This window comes from Oryctolagus cuniculus, chromosome 12 (genome assembly GCF_964237555.1).
Source record: "Oryctolagus cuniculus chromosome 12, mOryCun1.1, whole genome shotgun sequence".
NCBI lineage: Eukaryota > Metazoa > Chordata > Mammalia > Lagomorpha > Leporidae > Oryctolagus > Oryctolagus cuniculus.
In genome coordinates this window covers 88,123,621-88,142,480 of record NC_091443.1, presented here as the reverse complement: position 1 = coordinate 88,142,480, position 18,860 = coordinate 88,123,621, and the positions used below count along the sequence as shown (strand labels likewise).

The 18,860-nt window shown below is 47.8% G+C and overlaps 1 protein-coding gene across 1 annotated transcript; it reads left to right on the top strand.

Moving 5' to 3' along the window:
• Positions 1-1,270: 1,270 nt before the first annotated feature.
• On the top strand, positions 1,271-16,852 carry PDCD7 (programmed cell death 7). The gene is made up of 5 exons (XM_051822329.2): positions 1,271-2,196; positions 4,018-4,156; positions 12,635-12,871; positions 13,471-13,558; positions 15,069-16,852. The coding sequence occupies exons 1-5, from the start codon at positions 1,321-1,323 to the stop codon at positions 15,190-15,192; spliced, it is 1,464 nt and encodes a 487-aa protein (XP_051678289.1). The 5' UTR covers positions 1,271-1,320; the 3' UTR covers positions 15,193-16,852.
• The last annotated feature ends 2,008 nt before the right edge of the window (positions 16,853-18,860 follow it).

The window sequence follows — 18,860 nt, the reverse complement described above, 5'->3', positions numbered from 1 at the left end:
GCCAGAGCTGGGCTGATTCAGGTTGTGATATTGCACTACAGTTCTGCAAGAAGTTTCCACCAGGGTTGAAGCATACATATCATACATATGATCTCCCTGTATAGCTGCCTTTTTTAAAAAGATTTATTTATTTATTTGAAAGTCAGAATTATAGAGAGGGCAGGGAGAGAAAGAGAGAGAGAGAGAGAGAGAGAGAGAGGTCGGTCTTCCATCTGCTGGTTCACTCCCCAGATGGTCGCAGAGCTGGACCGATCCGAAGCCAGGAGCTAGGAGTTTCTTCCAGGTCTCTCTCCCAGGGGCCTGAGCATTTGGGCCATCTTCTACTGCTTTCCCAGGCCATCAGCAGAGAGCTGGATTGGAAGTGGAGCAGCTGGGTCTTGAATTGGCGCCCATATGGAATGCCGGTACTGCAGGAGGCAGCTTTACCCGCTATGCCACAGCGCCGGCCCCCCTGTATTGCTTCTTAAAACTGCCCAGGAATCCACAATTCTCAAATTATGTTTAAAATACAATCACGTTGTACGGCCTTCCTTCACCTCCTGTTTCAAGTCAGTGGTTTCCTGTTGTTCTTAGTGCTCCATCCACACTGGCATTATCTGAAAGTGCCCGCAAGGGCACACACCTTTCTGTGCTATCACCTGGGATTGTGCTTCTCCCTCTTCTATTTAACTCCTGTTTCTCCTTCAGATTGCAGATGAAGCCTCAAGTCCTTAGAGCAACCTTCCCAAATCGCTTCCACTAAGTCAAGTACTATCACACTTCTACCTTCGCATGACTGCTTGATCAAAGGGTTTTCTTTCCCAGACAGGGCCACCCCTAGGTCTTTGTTTCACTGTGCCTATGGCGCCTAGCTCTGCGTCTAGCACAGTAATTAAGAAAGGAGAGTTTTGGGGGCCGCCACAATGCAGCGGGTTAAGCCACAGCCTGCAGCTTTGGAGTCCTGGCTGCTCCACTTTCCGATGGCGCTCCCTGCTAATGTGCCTGAGAAAGCAGCCGAGGATCCGCAAATCCTTGGGCCCCTGCACCCGCGTGGGAGACCCAGAAGAAGCTCCTGGCCCTGGCTGTTGCGGCCATCTAGGGAGTGAACCAGCAGATTTAAGATCTCTCTCTCTCTCTCTTTGTCTCTTTTAAATAAATAAATAAGGAATGAAGAAAGAGAGAAAAAGAAAAACGAAAGCTTTAAGATTGAATGAGCGCCCACTCCAGCGCGCCGGGCTTTCTAGACAGGACGCACCGCGTCGCATGTCCAAATACGTCACTTCCGCCCGGAAGACGCTCCCTGGGAACCAAGTTCCTGTCACTTCTCAGCATCTTGTGAACATGGCCCTGCCGCCCTTCTTCTCCGCAGGTCGTCCGGGCCCGCCGCCTCCGCAGCCACCGCCCCCTGCTCCGTTCGGCTGTCCTCCGCCGCCGCTGCCCTCCCCGGCTTTCCCGCCGCCTCTTACCCAGCGGCCCGGCCCTTTCCCGGGGACCTCTGCCCCCTTCCTCCAGCCTCCGCTGGCTTTGCAGCCCCGGGGTCCCACGGAAGCCTCCCGTAGCGGCGGCGGCGGCGGCAGTGGTTCCTTCTTCCCGGTGCCGCCGCCGCCGCCGCTACCGCCGCCGCCGCCCCAGTGCCGGCCCTTCACGGGGACCGACGCTAGCGAGCGCCCAGGGCCACCGGCTCCAGGCCCGGGGCCTCCCTGGAGCCTGCGCTGGCCTGAGGTGCCGCCACCGTCCGACGTGCTCGGGGACGTGGCCCTGCAGCGCCTGCGCGACCGGCAGTGGCTAGAGGCTGTGTTCGGCACCCCGCGGCGCGCTGGCTGCCCGGTGCCCCAGCGCACGCACCCGGGGCCCAGCCTAGGCGAAGTGCGCGCGCGGTTGCGCGGGGCTCTGCGCCTGGTGCGGCGGCTGCGCGACCTGAGCCAAGCCCTGCGTGAGGCCGAGGCCGACGGCGCAGCCTGGGCCCTGCTGCATGCCCAGGCCGCTCCCCTGCGCGCCGAACTAGCCGAGCGGCTGCAGCCGCTGACCCAGGCCGCCTACGTGGGTGAGGCGCGGCGGAGGCTGGAGAGGATCCGGCGCCGCCGGGTGCGGTTTCGAGAGAGGGCTCGGGAACGCCAGGCCGAGCGGGAGGCGGAGGCGGCCCGGGCAGTGGAACGCGAGCAGGAGATTGATCGCTGGAGGGTCAAGTGCGTGCAGGAGGTGGAGGAGAAGAAGCGGGTGAGAGCGCTGGGCACGTGCGGGCCTTGGAGGTGGTGGCTGAAACTCGAAGCAGCCTGAGACTTTCAGCTGTGGTATTTTTCAGGTCTAACCCGAATGTTTCTTTAGCCATAAAGTGAAAAGATAGCCTTCCCGCCTCGTACGTCCGTGTTCATTGGGTATTCCTGGTGTGCAGAACACAAAACAAAAGCTCTAGTAGTGTTTGCAATAAAGTCCTGGCGACACAGGTATGGGACTTCGCAGTGGCGTCGCTGGCCGACAGGTCCCTTGTGGCCTGCTCCAACGTTCTCTCCACTGAGCTTTCACGACCCACACGGGGCTGGCTGCGTGCCACCCGCGCTGATTTAAAGGACAAAAAAATATAGGGAACTTGGGGCTTTACCTCGAGGAACGTACGTCCTGATTGGCTGATGGGTTCACAGTGATTGCCGCAGGATTCCTTTGTTTACGACGTTTAAACCATGAATCACCAGGTTCAGCAGTGGTGTTTTTGAGTGCTTACTATCATGTACGCATGAGGCGCAATGCTAAGCTTGTTACACACCAGATCTCGAATATACCAATCCTGTGGGGTAGGGAGAATTATCCCAATTTCACCATTAGGCATTTGAGGCATAGAGAGGTTAACTTGCCAACAGTCACGTGACCGGACTGTGAGCCCAGGTGCTCTGATTACCAAGCCTGTGGCTCTCAAGCACTTCAGTAAGGCCTGCAGAGAAGTGGAAACTGGCCAAATAGTTGTTGAATGCATTTCACCAACTTTGAAGGCTTCTGGGGTCCCTCCCTCCCCACCATCGGCTAGTGTCTTCCTGCCCTGGAGTCTGGTGTAACTTCACTCTTAAGTGTACTGATGGGAGCTTTAGCATTGCTCTCATTGCTGTAAAGGAGGCACAAGTCAGTCCAGTGGACAGTTCATGGGGCTCTGTTGTGGCAGGTCCAGTGCAGCTGCTAGGAATGGAGATGAATAGGATATAGCCCTGGCCCTTGAGGGTCTTAGAGCCCCATGGGGGATCCTGTCAGTACAGCATGGTGTGTGATGCTATAGGAGCCCAGAAAAGGGGTACTTAAGCCTTGGGGGAAAGGCTTTCTCGATGATTTAATGGCATCTGAGATGAGCCTTGGAGGAAATGTCAGAGCCAAATGAAAGCAACAGGTGCGGCTCCAGGCAGAAGTCAACCAAACAGAGGAGTGAAGCAGCGTGGTGGGGGTGGTGGTGGGGGAATTACAGGCGCTTACTTGACTTGTGGGACAGAGCCCAGCAGGCGGGTCCTTCCTGCTGTCCACCACGTGTTGGAGCCTGAGGAATGACTTAAGGAACTGGGTTATTATATCCCACGGGAACCAAGTCGGAAAGAATGGAATAGTGGTCTTTTCGGTGTTTGTGAGGGGGCCACGTGAAAGAGATCCGTGGGGCTTTAGGGCTATATTGGTCATCGCTCAGACACCTTGGTAGAGTTCTGGGCCTCCCCAGCCCCAATCCTTCTGTCTCTGAGAATCCGAATCATCAGGACAGTTGGGTGCAGATGTTCCCTGCACTGCCCTTTCAGAAGCACTGAGGCTGAGCCAGAGCAGTGCCTGTGGCGAAGCTGCCGAGAGCAGAGGTTCATCTTTGGGATGACGGTTACTGTCCCTCCGTGGAGCAGGGAGCCCCTTGGCTGGAACGTTGTGGAGGGAAGTTGTGTCAGGCCCCGGAAATTGAGATGTAGACTCAGCGGGTCTTGCCCCAGGGACTGGCTGATCCCCCCAGATCTCACCACCAGGCAGCCACTCTGCTGGGAGTGTGTTCCTGGCGCTAGGCTCACAGCCGTGTTTCCCCTACAGGAGCAGGAACTCAAAGCTGCAGCTGATGGTGTCTTATCTGAGGTGAGGAAGAAGCAAGCAGACACCAAGCGAATGGTGGACATTCTTCGGGCTTTGGAGAAACTGAGGAAACTGAGGAAAGAGGCTGCAGCAAGGAAAGGTAGCTGTGGCTTTGCGTCCCCCCCACACACACACCTTTTTTCTTTCTTTCTTTCTTTCTTTTTTTTTTTTTTTTTTTACCCTAGTGGCTTCCCACCCCAACATTTTTGGAAGAAAAATACTTTATTATTTTCACTCTTTAGAGTCACTGGGAGCCGAAAGCCTTGGAAGATGTTTAGCCCTTGGACAGCAAGGTTGGAAGGGGAGGCAGGTGTGGGAACCCCTTGACTCACCGTTCCTACCCCAGGCGTCAGTGGCCACGCTTTTCTGAATGGGCTTGTTGTGGCTGGTCAGCTTTGCCAGCGGGCCACGGCACAAGCTTTCCTGCCCGCCCTTGTTGCTCCACAAAGTGTTGGAAACGTAATGTGCTCCTTCGGCTACATCTCATGCCTGAGTTACTGCGGTGTGAAGAGGCGTGGCCAGCTGGACAGGGTGGAATACATTGCAGAATGCACGGATGTCCCCAGCTTCCCTGATTGTTGCTTTTGGGCTCAGAGGAGGGAGCACCAGCACCCTAGCGGGGCAGTCCAAGTTTCTTCACAGAAGTTTGTTCTAGGCATGCTGGTTTTCTAGAAGTCACCCAGGCGTGCCTTCCGCTTGCATGTGTGGATCCTTGTTCTTGCCAGTGCATTTGTCTGCAAGGCCCTCAGTCCCGTCTTTGCCATTTGAAGATCTCCCCGTGATTCAGAACTGAATACCGTGCGGCCTCCTCCCTCCTTGGTCGGGCCGCAGTGACCTCACACTCCATTTGTGCTTGGTTTGTCCCATGTTGCCTTATTTAGTAGGTTCTAGGCCTCTGACATTTGCCAGGGAGATTTGGAAGTATACGAATTAACAAGTGCTGTTGTAGCAGGTGATTTCCTCTGTGTGGTTTAAAATGTGAGGGTACTTCAGAAAGTTAGTGGAAAATGGAATTAAGATGTTTTATTTTTATACAAAAATTGTTTTGAAATCCAAGCATAATGTTCCCATAATATGCATTTTCATGAACTTTTTGAAGATACCCTTGTATGTATGACCTTGGAAATTTTTTTATACCAAAGTAAACTTCTCAAGGTATTTATTTTCATTTTTATTTGAGAGGCAGAGAGAGACATGTGGAAAGAGATCATCCATCGCTGGTTCACTCTCCAAATGCCTACAACTGCCAGGGCTAGGCCAGGCTGAAGCCAGGAGCCAAGAACTCGGTTCCAGCCTCCCACATGTATTGGAGGACCTATTATTGGAGCTGTCGCCTGCTGCCTCCCAGGGTGTACATTAGCAGGAAGCTGAGTCAGAAGTGAAGTAGCCAGGACTTGAACCAGGCACTCCAGTATGGGAGATGGGCATCCCAAACAGCAAGTTAACTGCTGTGTTACACACCTTCCCCCAAAATAAGCTTTCAGTTGCATTTACCACAGCCTTTTTGAAATACCCTCATATCAGTGAAAACTGCAGTTCTCTTCGATCCCTCATAAAGTTTTGGAATGTGACCCTTGTGCATTCAGCCAGCTTGTTCACTGAGCAGTACGACAGCTTTCAGCGTGGCTACTTCCCATCCTGGCCTTGGAGTCAAACCCCCCTCCCCCAACCCCTGAGTGCTGATAGGTGCAGCTGGACATCTAAGCATGACCACTTCACAGACTGTTTCATGGGCCACACTAGAATTCTCGCTTGTACTTAAAGCTGTGGGGAACCACTCAGAGATCTTAGACAGAAAGTGAAATGATGACAGAGTTCAGTGCCAGAGCTGAGGAGGCAGAGGGGAGAGGGGAGAGGCTGGGAAAGCTGTTGTCTGGGTAGGGCTGGATAGTATGAGAGTGAGTTGGAGGCAGTAAATGAATTTAAAAGATAATGAAAGGAGAATGGGAGCCTAAATAACTTACGGGAACTCAGCATATGAACGCTGAAGGAAACAAATGACTTCCAGGTTCTAACCTGGTCTACTGAATGAGTGATAGTACCTTCTAATGGAGCCCCAACCTCTTGCTCCCCAATGCCAGCCCCTGGAATGACTTTCAGCAGGTTGTATCGTAAGAGATGGGAGCCAAAAAGACAAATTCTCTTTGTAATTCGAAAGCAAAGTAGATGAAAAGATCATAGACCAAGAGAGGTCAGCGGCTCAGAGAAATTGTGTAATCTGGGGCAGGCGCCTTCTCTGTGCCTTGGTTTCCTCATCAGAAAAACCATAATAATGATAGTACCTACGCATGCAGTGGTGTGAAGGTTAAATTAGTAAATATGTGTAAAGTGCTTAGAATATTCCTGGTCTGTAGTAAATGCTGTGTTTCATATTATTCTTTTTTATATATAAAATTCATTTATATGCAATAGCTTGAAATCAAACTATACAGACAAGGGGCCTTTAAAAAAGTTCACAATGTGTATTATGAAAACCTGCATAGATTTCAAAAACTTTTGCAACAAGCAAATACCCCTTAATTCCATTTTCCATGAACTTTCTGAAGTACCTGTGTATTGTTTTGGCCCCTGCATTTTTTTTATCAGTATGGAATGAAAACACTATTTACTGAATCTGTTAGGCTTTTCTGTTGTAAAGTCCCCGGGATTGTAAGTGTCACCTGGCTGCACCTTGTGATACACCGTCCTAGGCACTTCCTAGTTGTCTCCTCAGGATGTGTGGCTTTGGATGGAATTCCGGGGCCCTTGAAAGATTCACCATCTTTGCTGTGTTTCAGGGCACAGGATTTAGCTGAGACCGTAAGCTGCCGCTTTTCTCACTTGTACCTGTCGCGTTCTCTTAGAGTCACCGAGGGCTGCCCGGCTGCTTTAGTAAGTGATCAGCCAGGAAGGCAGCCTGAGGTCTCCCGGGGCTCCGTGGAAAAACGCGCACATTCTCAAAGGAATAGCAGGCACTGGGTGTTGGGACACCTCAGACACCGCTCCCCTCGCTGCGGTCTCTTGGGGCTCACTTTGGGCACCTCACTTCGCCAGCCGTGGGGCAGAATGGGCACCGCTGGCATGCAGGAGGCGCCGGGGCCCCTTCAGAGGCTGGGCTCTGTGTGCCGCGGCCAGCAAAACACTCCCTCCATCCTCCTGGACTGTGTGGCGGGAGAGGCGGTGCTCAGGGTGCGCGGCAAAGTCTACGCAGGCTGCGGGCTCACCCCCGTCTTAGCCGGGCTGCCGGCCTCTCCGCTTTCACTCTCCTTCTCCGGTCCGTCGCAGACTTCCTCACACGCCCAAGAAGCTCCACCTTGGTCTTCCAAAGCAGGCTCCGGGCCCAGCCCCTGTGTTGGAAGGCCGCCTGGGTCACGCGTCCCCTCCGGGCCGAAAGGGGCCCGCAGGAAAGCGCAGGCACAGCGGAGCGGGGCTCCCCCGTGGCCCAGGTTCACCTCCATGCCTGAGCCAACTTGCGGGGTACACGGCAAAGCGGGGCTCCGACCCAGCGGAGGTCCCCTCCTCACTGCGCTGTACCGCTCCACCTCACCCCTGCCCTAGTATTCTTACCAAATAATATAAAGGCATCTCAGTGAAGTGGTGGGGGTAGAAGCCAGATACAGTAGAAAAGTGAGTAGGAGAGAAAAAAAGCCATGAAATTAAGTTTTTAAAAGATTGCCTGTACAGCTCCCGCCGGCTGTGTGGCCATCTGGGGAATGTCCAGTGGATGGAAGACCTCTCTCTTTCTCTCTCTCTCTCTGCCTCTGCCTCTCTGTTAATTCTGCCTTTCAAATAAATGAATACATCTTTTTTTTAAAAAAAAAAAAAAAGATTGTGAGGAAGGAAGAGAGATCAAGAAGAGGACCTGGCCCTGTGTAAGACAGAGGTGAGGGGTTGGGTATCACAGGAAAACCTGAGTATGTTTATGGAGGGAAGGAGGGCAGCTGATGGCTCCAAGTCCCAGTGGTCCCAGGTAGAGGGAATAAGTGGAGAAGTCTTCCCCAGGCATGAAAGTAGAGGCGGCAAGGCTGGGTGGTAATGCAGATAAGTCTCTTAGGGTTTTGCTTCATGGGTGACCACAAGTTTTGGTGAGGGATGGAATTTGAAATGCCAGATCTGGAGGTTTTGGTAAAGCACACAGGCCTGGGGCGAAAGGACCTAAACACAGGGAGGGTAGAAGGTTGTAGAGAAGAGAATGACTGAGTTTTGACTTCAGAGATGGAAAGTGTTTTCTGATTGTGCCAAGATCCAAAGACTGGACAAGACCCTAAGTGTGCATAAGTAAAGAGAAACAGAGGTGAGGCCTCGGTGTCTGGGAACTCCTGGACCTAGGGGAGTGAGTGGTAGAGGCAGAGGGACCCCAGGTGATGCCGGCGCTTAGGGTTAAGAGGAAGACAAGTGCCATTTCTAAGGCAGCATCAGTAAGAGGTTGAGGGGGAGGTAGATGGGGGACCCAGACCCAGCACCCTGAGATGGGAGCAGGCCACAGCACCTTAGGGAGTGTGGAGGCACCTAGGGGTGGATGCAGTGTCTATTTTCACTGTACTAGCATACTTGAATAGTTGCAGCAGAGATATGGTTTATAAACCTTGTGATATTTACTCTCTGGCCTTTACAAGAAAAATTAAAGAAGTGAAATAAAACTATGAAATTATTATAAAATATAATTATAAATTTGTCAGTGCATAAGAATTTTAAATTTGGAATGTTAGTCTGGCCAACTTAGTAGAAGATGAATTTGAGCTGTGTAGTCTTCTTAGTTTGGGAATGAGTGAATGGAAATATTTTCAAGAAAAGCAGTTGTGAGAAAATGATCGGAGAAATGTTAGCTTTGAGAGTGAAGAAGATTGGAAAACAAGTTCCACAACCACTTAGCTGCAGTGGTTACGGCTTCTAAGGTTAAACCTCACAGAGAACCACTAAACTTGAGGATCTGTTATTTATGCCACTTCAATGGCTTACACTGAAAATGCTGTGCTCACTGCCTGGTCAGCTGGACACCTTCCCTTGGAAATGGCACTCCCACCCCATCTTCCTCATGACCCTGTGTTCTGTCATCATCAGGGGCCCTCCACTGTACCACTCACTCCCCTGGTCCTGCCGCTCCTAGACAGTGGTTGCCGAAGCTGGCAATGTCTTTCTTAACAGGTAGCAGCATACGTGTTGAAACCCTGTTGAAGATTGTTTATTCATCCAAGAGGTGTTTATTAATTACCTTCTCTGTGGCGAGTGAAGGTAACTGGGTGAACATATAGCTCTTTTAGGAAGCAGTTTTAGTACCATATTTTGGTAGTCTTGAAAGTATCCATAAATATTTCTACTCTTGAGACTGTCTTACAGAAATTATCCATAGGAAAGAAAAAAATAGCAAGTGTGCTCATTGTGGCATTATAAATAATAATAAGGCATTTGGAGTAATTTAAGAGCTCAGGAATTATTAAGCATGTTAAGGCACATTGATTTGATGAAATAAAATAAAGCTATTCTGAAGACCACAAGAATGTAGAGAAGGAACATGGAAATGACATGCATATTATGTTGGACTATATGAAGTTGCTAATATAAGGGTACCTCAAAAAGTTCTGATCAGGCCAGCATTGTGGCACAGTGGGTTAAACTGCCACCTGTGTTGGCGGATCCCATATGAGTGAGCACCATTTCAAGTCCTGGCTGCTCCACTTCTGATCCAGCTTCCTGCTAATGTACCTGGAAAGGCAGTGGAAGATGGCCCAAGTACTTGGGATCCAGCCACCCACATGGGACACCTGGATGGAGTTCCTGGCTCTCGGCTTTGAACTGGCCCAGCTCAGCCATTGCAGCCATTTGGGGGAGTGAACCTAGAAATGGAAGATATCTCTGTCTCTGTGTTTCTCTCTCTCTCTCTCTCTCTCTCTCTCTCTCTCTCTGTAACTCTGCCTTTCAAATAAATAAATATATTTTTTAAAGATTTATTTATTTATTTGAAAGGCAGAGTTACAGAGAGGCAGAGAGAGATCTTCCATCCACCGGTTCACTCCCCAGCTGGCCACGGTTGCCAGAGCTGGGTCGATCTGAAGCCAGGAGCCAGGACCCAAGAACTTCCTGATTTCCTACATGGGTACAAGGGGCCAACCGCCACTTTTCTCAGGTGCATTAGCAGGGAGCTGGATCAGAAGTGGAGCAGCTAGGACTTGAACTGATGCCCATATGGGATGCTACTGGCACTGCAGGCAGCAGCTTTACCTGCTATGCCATAGCACCAACCCCAATAAAATTTTTAAGAAATTTTTTTAAGTTCTGGGAAAATGGAATTAAAAGATAAATTTATGGGGTCAGTGCTGTGGCACAGTGGGTTAAGCTGCTGCCTGCAGTGCTAACATCCTATATGGGTACCGGTTCAAGTCCCAGCTACTCTACTTCCAATCCAACTCTGCTAACATGTCTAAGAAAGCAGCAGAAGATGGCCCAAGTCCCTGAGCCCCTGAACCCTGTGGAAGACCAGGGTGAAGCTCTTAGCTTGGGCCTGGCTCAGCTCTGGTTGTCGTGGCCATTTGGGGAATGAACCAGCAGATGGAAGATCTCTCTCTCTCTCTTTCTCCCTCTCCCTCCCTCTCCCTCTCCCTCTCCCTCTCCCTCTCTCACTGTAACTCTGACTTTCAAATAAGTAAGTAAATAAAGGTAAGTTTATTTGGGGACAAAAAATATGAAATCCAGGCATCATTTTTTCATAATGCATATTTTCCATGAACTTTTCGAGGGCCTGTCACATGTGGACAGAAAAACTGGAAGGGAGCATGGAGAGATACAAACGGCTGATTGTGGTGGCGGGGTTAGGGTTTTTTCTTTCTTGTGTCTAGTATTGTTAGCATGCCTCTGTAATAAATACATCATCCTTTAAATCCAAGCTGTGAAGATAGGTTAAGCCACAACTTGTGAACTCAGTATTCCATATTGAAATGCCTGTTTGAGTCTTAGCTACTCCACTTCTGATCCTGCTTCCTGCTAATGATCCTAGAAAGGCAGTGGAAAATGACCCAAGGATATACTTGGACGCCTGCTACCTGGGTGGGAGATCAGGGTGGAGTTCATAGCTCCTGGCTTTGGCCTGGCCCAAATCTGGCTTTTGTGACCTTTTGAGGAGTGAAGCAGTACATGGAAGACTGATAGTCTCCTTTTTCTTTCCCTCTCCTTTTGTCACTCTGTCTTTCAAATACATAATTTTTTAAAAAATTCTCAAGCACTGACAGGATAGACCATATCCATTTCACTTTACATTAAATCACCCGGCAGCTTCAGTGTTTTTGTTTTTAATTATTTATTTGAGAGGCAGAGCACATTTCTGTTTGCTGTTTTCACTCCTCAGATGTCCCCAGTAGCCTGGTTTGGGCTAGCATGGAAGCTGGGAACTCAATCAGATCTCCCATGCAAGTGGCAGGAACCCAGTTACTTGAGCCGCCCCTGCTACCTCCCAGGGTCTGCATTAGCAAGAAGCTGGAATCAGGAGCTAGAGCCAGGAATTGAACTTAGGTACTCAATGTGGAAGGCAGGCATCAACCACCAGGCTAAACACCCGCTCCTATAGCACCTTTAATATTACAGGCCATTATAATACTGAGTGCACAACTTCAGTCTACTCAAGGATTCTTTAATTTTTTGTGTGTGAAACTTAAAAATTTTGTGCATGTGCAAACAGAATATCTAAATACCTATCATCAGCCATGATACCATTATCACACTAAAAAAAAAGTGCTAGTGCTTCTTTGATATCACCTAATAACCAGCCTGTAATCAGGGGTTCCCAATTGTGGCATTAGCTATATTGCTGTACTGTTAGCTGACTTCACAGTTAAGACAGATTGACAACCATCCCAGTTTTACTGGGAGGAGTGGTTTCCCAGGACATGAGGCTTACAGTGCTAAAAGCAGGCAAACCAAAACAACTGGTCACCCTACAGTCAACACAGACTGTTAGATCCTTGTGGTCGGTTATGTGTACCGTCTTTCTCATCATTTAAGTGTGTGCTCTCCCAGAATCACAGGGAGAATTGTTTTTTAGGTCTGAGAATTAATACTAAGGGAATCCCATGAACAATGAAAAAGTTAGGACAGATGGCCCCCTTTGTGATCTTGCTATCCCACTGGAAGATCAAAGCCATTAGAAATCATCAAAACCAAGGCTAAGTGGTATGATCCAGTTAGAGAAATCAATCAGTGTAGAGTCAGAGCAATTAGAGACTGAGAAGGTCACCCTTATACTTACTGTAGGTTGGACTTTGAGTCTCCTCATTAGAAATTTTGGGACAACAAAGGTTGCTTCTAAAATGCTGCTTGTGGGACAGTGTTGTGATGCAGCAGGTTAAGCTCCTGCTTGGAATGCCCACATACCATACTGGAGCACCTGGTTCAAGTCCTGCCTGCTCTGATCCAGCTTCCTGCCACCCAGATGGGAGACCCAGGTAGAATTTCTGGCTCCTGACTTTGGCTCCTCCCGGTCCCAGTTGTTGCAGGCATTTGGAAAGTGAACCAGCAGATGGGAGATTTTTCTGTCTCCCCCTCTTTATCTTTCATATAAATAAGTAAGTCTTTGAAATAAAGAAAGTGCTGTTTGGTTCTTTTTGTCTAGGGGTCTGCCCTCCAGCCTCAGCAGATGAGACTTTTGAGCACCATCTTCAGCGACTAAGAAAACTCATTAAAAAACGTTCTGAACTATATGAAGCTGAAGAGAGAGCCCTCAGAGTTATGTTGGAAGGAGAACAAGAAGAAGAAAGGAAAAGAGAATTGGAAAAGAAGCAAAGGAAAGAAAAAGAGAAAATTTTACTTCAGAAACGTGAAATTGAGTCCAAGTTATTTGGGGATCCAGGTAAGTTTCTTTGTGACCAGTGGAGAAAAGCAAAATGCCTAAATTCACAGCTTTTTTCATCACAGGTGATCACAACTTAAGCTAAAAGAAGTAGACGGCTGGCACCATGGCTCACTTGGCTAATCCTCTGCCTGCAGCGCCGGCACCCCGGGTACTAGTCCCGGTTGCTCCTCTTCCAGTCCAGCTCTCTGCTGTGGCCCGGGAAGGCAGTGAAGGATGGCCTAAGTCCTTGGGCCCTGCACCCACATGGGAGACCAGGAGAAGCACCTGGCTCCTGGCTTCGGATCGGTGCAGCGCCAGCTGTAGCGGCCATTAGGGGAGTGAACCAACGGAAGGAAGACCTTTCTCTCTGTCTCTCTCTCACTGTCTATAACTCTCTCTCTGTCTCTCTCTCACTGTCTAACTCTGCCTGGCAAAAAATTTAAAAAAAAAAAAAAAGAAGAAGAAGAAGTAGGCAAAAAATGACACCTCCTGGATTTGCAGTTATAAACTGTATCATGGGATTATCGGTACAGAAGAAACACATTTGGTGGCACTGTCCTAGTTGTCGGCCGTGGGGGTCGAGGACGATGACACGGTGTTGTGCCTTTCTTTTTCAGACGAGTTCCCGCTTGCTCACCTCCTGCAGCCTTTCCGGCAGTATTACCTCCAGGCTGAGCACTCCCTGCCGGCACTCATCCAGATAAGGTCAGGCCGAGCTCTGGGTTGGCTTTCCCTGAAGTAGCAATTTGATAAAGTGCTTAGTTGTTGAGGTCTATTACTGCTCTTTGTTCTCTGTTCCTTATGGATTTCTGTTTCCAGTTTTCAGCCCCATGTCTTGCTTGGTTCTCATCTATCTTTAGAAGTAAAATCTCTGTTTTAACAGGTGAAGAAACTGAAATCAAGTTGGGACTTGCCATTTCCTATAGCTGTTATGCTGACTGAACGCCTTGACTTGCCTTTCCCAGTTCTCTTCTGGTGCTGAACAGGAGGGAGATCATGTGTACTTGTTTGTGGAGGCTGCTTAAGACCCATACTCACTTCGGAGCCCTCCACAAGTCAGAGCCCAGAGAGCTGGGAACAAGGAGTCTCACCTGAAGCTATAGTTGCGCATGAGCTGGGCAGTTTCAGGGTCTCACTTAGCTTACCTATGAAATGAAGCCGGTGGACTAGAATAGGACCTTCAGACTCCAGCAGCTGTCTTTGGCAAAGTCAGTGTGTGAGATAAATTGATTGTCATTGGCGGCAGCACTCTGTTGTTCCGAGACTCCCCAGAACATCTGCTTGAGGCTCCTGGGTCTGAAAATCACCCAACTAAGTGGTCTCTGAGGTCCCTTCCCAAGTGCCAGCAGTATGTGATTCTTAGGAAAGAATGCTCTGCATCATACCTAGTTTGTTTTCTGGGAAAGGCTTGTTTTTGCCTACTATACATGTTTTAAACCTAAGCACAGGTAGTTCTCATTGTTCATGATAGCTGTGTTCTGTCAAGTCACTACAGACCCTGAATCACAGAACTGCACACTGTTCCTACAGGAAACACAGGATTGGCTAGTTTCCTGCAAGTCTCTGCTCACGTTTTTGTCCATCAATCAATACCTCGTTTAAGTGTGCTTCTGTTAAAGACACCCACTTAATATGTATTGTTAACTGATTAACATTGAGCTTGTTAAAAGGACCACAATTCATGCCTGAATGAAAGTTATCCAACATCCACAGTTTCTCCGGGAGGCATTTCCTGCGCTTCGGAACTCTGGCCAGCTCTTTAACACTTTAGCTGGGGGCTTTGTAAACGGTGAAATCACCACTAAAAAGCACAAAAATGTAAAATATGTGGTAACAAAGAGAGACCTTAGCTGGGACAAAGAGCATTTTGGTGACTCGGATCCGCCCTGTATCCATGAAACGCCCCCAAGGGGTGATCTTGGGGTTACAAATAAATTCTAGTGAGTAGGCAAATTGCAGAATCTGGCAATAGTGAGGGGCATCTGTGTATTCATTATTTGGTATCCATAATGGTATCAGTTCTTTGTATTATTTGCCCCTTTATGAGTACATTTAAGTATGGTCTTTTGCCTAATTCCTAGAAAACAAGTTCTGTGGCAGGTTAGTACCTCAGTCGTTTGGAAGCTAAGTCCTAGAAATAGAACTGTTTAGTTGCTGCACATCTTGCTTATAATAAAACAGAAATAAACGGTTGTTCTACAATGTTCTTGTTAAGGCATGATTGGGATCAGTACCTGGTGCCATCCGACCATCCCAAAGGCAACTCAGTTCCCCAAGGATGGGTGCTTCCCCCGCTCCCCAGCAACGACATCTGGGCGACCGCCATTAAGCTGCATTAGTAAAGATGCTCCCGGAGTGAGGTCCAGCCCTGGCTTCTTCCAGCTCCGAATGGTACTGATGCCGCCATCTTCTTGTGCCGTAGACTCAGCTGTGACTTCCAAACTCCGTGTGGCACAGCCTTGCCCTTCTGTACCCGGTCCTGGCCAGAGGTGCCTCTTGAATCAGGAGATGAATATGGTTCTTCAGGAAAGGACCTACGTGAACTAAGGTCATTACCCCAGCAGTGACCTTGGCTCACCACATTGCCTCTGTTTTGAGGGGCTTGGTCTAGAGTGACTTGTTAATTTTCTGTAACTTCCTTGTGTGGTGATGGGTAAGTACACTCAGTTCACTCAAATACTCAACACAGGTGTATGCTGGGCAGCAGCCCTTCCACCAACACCGAATGTGAAGGAAGCTTAATGCAAAACCTCCTTACCCTTCCTGCGCATGCACCCTCCAGCTCCCAGGAGGAGAGGTCAGACAGGCTCTGTCTTTGGCTTTGTTCATCACAGTTTCGGTGCAGCTTGGGAGGCTGCTGGTTAGGGTGACAGCAGTGACTACAGGTTGGGCTGCCGAAATAATGGTGCCCTGGTCTCTGTAGTCATGTGGAGCTGAAGAGTGCCTGCACCTAAATTGGAGTGTGTTTGAATGTGTGTGGCTGCCTTGGCCCCATGCTAGAGGATCCTAATGAAAGGTTCCTAGGGATCTAGTTGTTTGGAATACCCAAGGATAGAAATTTATTTCCCCATGGGAGTGGGCCCTAAACCTCACTCAGTCACATTGTAGGAGCCAGGATAGCTGTGGGATTTTCTTCCGAACTCAAGTTTCCAAAAACATTCATGTAGTCAAAGCTGGGGAAAAGGCAAATAAAAATGATAAAGTTTATTTTTTATAGTCACTAATAAATTTTGTGCTTGGAGATGGTCAGTCATATAACATGTCAGTTTTTTGTTTTGCCAATTATTTTGTTATTTATATTTTTAAAAAATCCAAATAAATATTTCAGTTTTTAGTTTGAGCCTTTGACCCAAATTTGTTGCCTCCCAAATCACCTAACATATGCTTCTACGTTGCCAAAACACATTCTCACTGCGAAATTCAAAGTTATTAAACAAGCATTTGCTGTGGGAAAGTGACTCTCAAGTCCTCAACTTTGTGAAATCCCAACTCTGGCTAAGTCAGAAAAGAGGCTGTCTACCCTGGAAATAATACTGTGTAGCTGGAAGCTCTTAAGTGCAGGACATGAATGCCTTTGTCTCTTTTCTGTTGTTTAATTTTATTGTTCAATGTGTACATCATGCATTACAGAGGTAATACATAGGGAATTGGCACCATGCTTCTCCAAAGTGTGTCTAAACTCGTAAGCCTAAAGACCTGCTGTGATTTGCCTCATGAAACCCCACGTGCCTGTGTGCCTCTTTGTTCAACATCTCCACTAGCTGCTGTCTGATGAGGTGGGGATTAGAAACCACGGATGGGTTGTATGATGTATGTTTGCTGTCCAGATGGCCTTGCCACCAAGACACCTGCGGTGATGGGGGCAGGAAGGCGGGCTTGGGAAAATTCAGGGAGAAAAATCCAAGAATAAGGTGGCATTAAACCACAGGTGGAAAAAAAAATCCCCTCTTCCCTCATTTGGCCTATGCAAGGTTTTAATAAAGTGAGCATTGTTCCTACCTTTTGTTTGGTGGTTGTTTTGTAAGGTTTTCCTTATTTATTTCCTGTGTGTACTGGTGTTAGCAGCAGCCATTGGTCCTTTGTAGGCTTCAAAAGATTCGTATTAGTGTCTTCAGTAATTGTACTTATCCTATAGTCCCTCTACTTTTATACTTAGTATGGAACTTTTCAAATATATTCAAAAGTAAAGAGAATAGTATGATGATTTTTTTCCACACACCCATCCTCTAGTTTCAGATAATTATCTCTTCATGGCCAGTCGTGTTTCATCTCTTACCCTACCCTGCAGTCACCCTCAATTATTTTGAGGCAAATTCACACATTAAATTATTTCATCTGTGAGTAATTTAGTATGTAGCTTTAAATATTTTTTTAAAAATTTAACCACATGACCGCCATCACATCTAAAGAATAACTCCTTAACATCATAACTATCTAATCAGTGTTCAAATATCCTTACCTTGTAAGTGTATTTTACATTTTGTTCCCAATCAGGATCTAAATACACACCATAATATCTATGAAAGTTGGTAAGTGCCTTAAAGTTTCTGATAATCTATAGTTTCTTTCCTGATCACTTTTACATACCTGTCATTCTCTTTTTCTCTTTTCTTTGCAATTAATTTCTTAAAGACATAGCAACATTTTTTCTTGAAGTGTTCCCCTAGTTTCATTCTCACCAGTTGCATGGTTATGATACCAGGTCCCTCTGTTCCTGTATTTCCTCTAATGCAGTGGATAAACAGCCTTACTAGCCAGTCATAGTCACATATACAGCTAGTGAGCACTCAGAAGTGTGGCTGCTGGGAATCAAGATAAGCATTATGCACATGGCTCACGCTGTACCTCTGTTGGATAGTATGAATCTAGAGACTCGGGCACATGTTGATTAGAGTTCTCTGGCAGGAAGACTTCATAGACATGAGGCACTAGAATCTGGTTCTCTTGTGTAATCTTGGCAGCCATTAAGACCTAGATTCATTAATTCATTAGAGGTTAAAAATAGTGAATTAAAAACATTTTTTAAAGATTTATTTATTTATTTGTAAGGCAGAGTTACGCAGAGAGAGATCTTTCCTCCACTAGTTCACTCTTTAAATGGCTGCAATGGCTCGGCCTGGGCCAGGCTGAAGCCAGGAGCCCAGAACTGTCTGGGTTTCCCATGTAGATGGCAGAGGCCCAAGCACTTGGACCATCTTCTGCTGTCTTCCCAGGCATTTTGGCAGGGAGTGGGATCAGAAGTAGAGCAGCCAGGACTTGAGCTGGCACCCATATGGGATTCTGGCATCACAGGCAGCGGCTTAACCCACTGCAGCACAGTGCTGGCCCCAGTAGTGATCATTTAATTCTGTCTGCAGTTATTTCTAAAAAGAGACTTCCTCATCAAGTTTTTGGTTATCTTCAGGTATAATTTATATAGGACCAGCAAAACAGAAATACTTAATTTCTTTTATTTACTAATTTTCAAAATAATGAGTTGGTTCCCTCCCATCCTCCAAAGGTGGCCAGTGAGCTTTCTTTTTAAACTTCATTGTGACCTTGGATCCAAACTTGTTTTCCTTTCAACCCAGTGTTATCTGTCGATTTACCTCATCGTTGCCCAGGGGGCATCTCTTTAGCTCAGCACCTGATGCCCACGCCATCCCAGCATTCTGAATGCAAGCTTGGCGCTACCTTTGCTGCCGGGGGCCTGGATGTGGGGCAGGCATTTGTAGATGAGACCTGCATGCTAGGGTGCCTGTCCCTGCTGCTCAGTGTTGGCTGCTGCTTCTTCCCTTCCGCCAGTAGAACTAGGAGCTGCCATTCTGTTGAGCCTTCAGCCCTTTTCATGTCTTTCTACACTTTATCCACTTAATTGAACATGAAGGAATGAAAATGGAGAGATTCATTCAGACACTAACCAGAAAGTTAACCTGTTCCCTGTTACTTCATCGTATTCCATATGTGAGAATATTCTTTCATTTCCTAGGAGAGGAAACCCTGGCTTTGTAAAAAAAAAAAAAAAGCC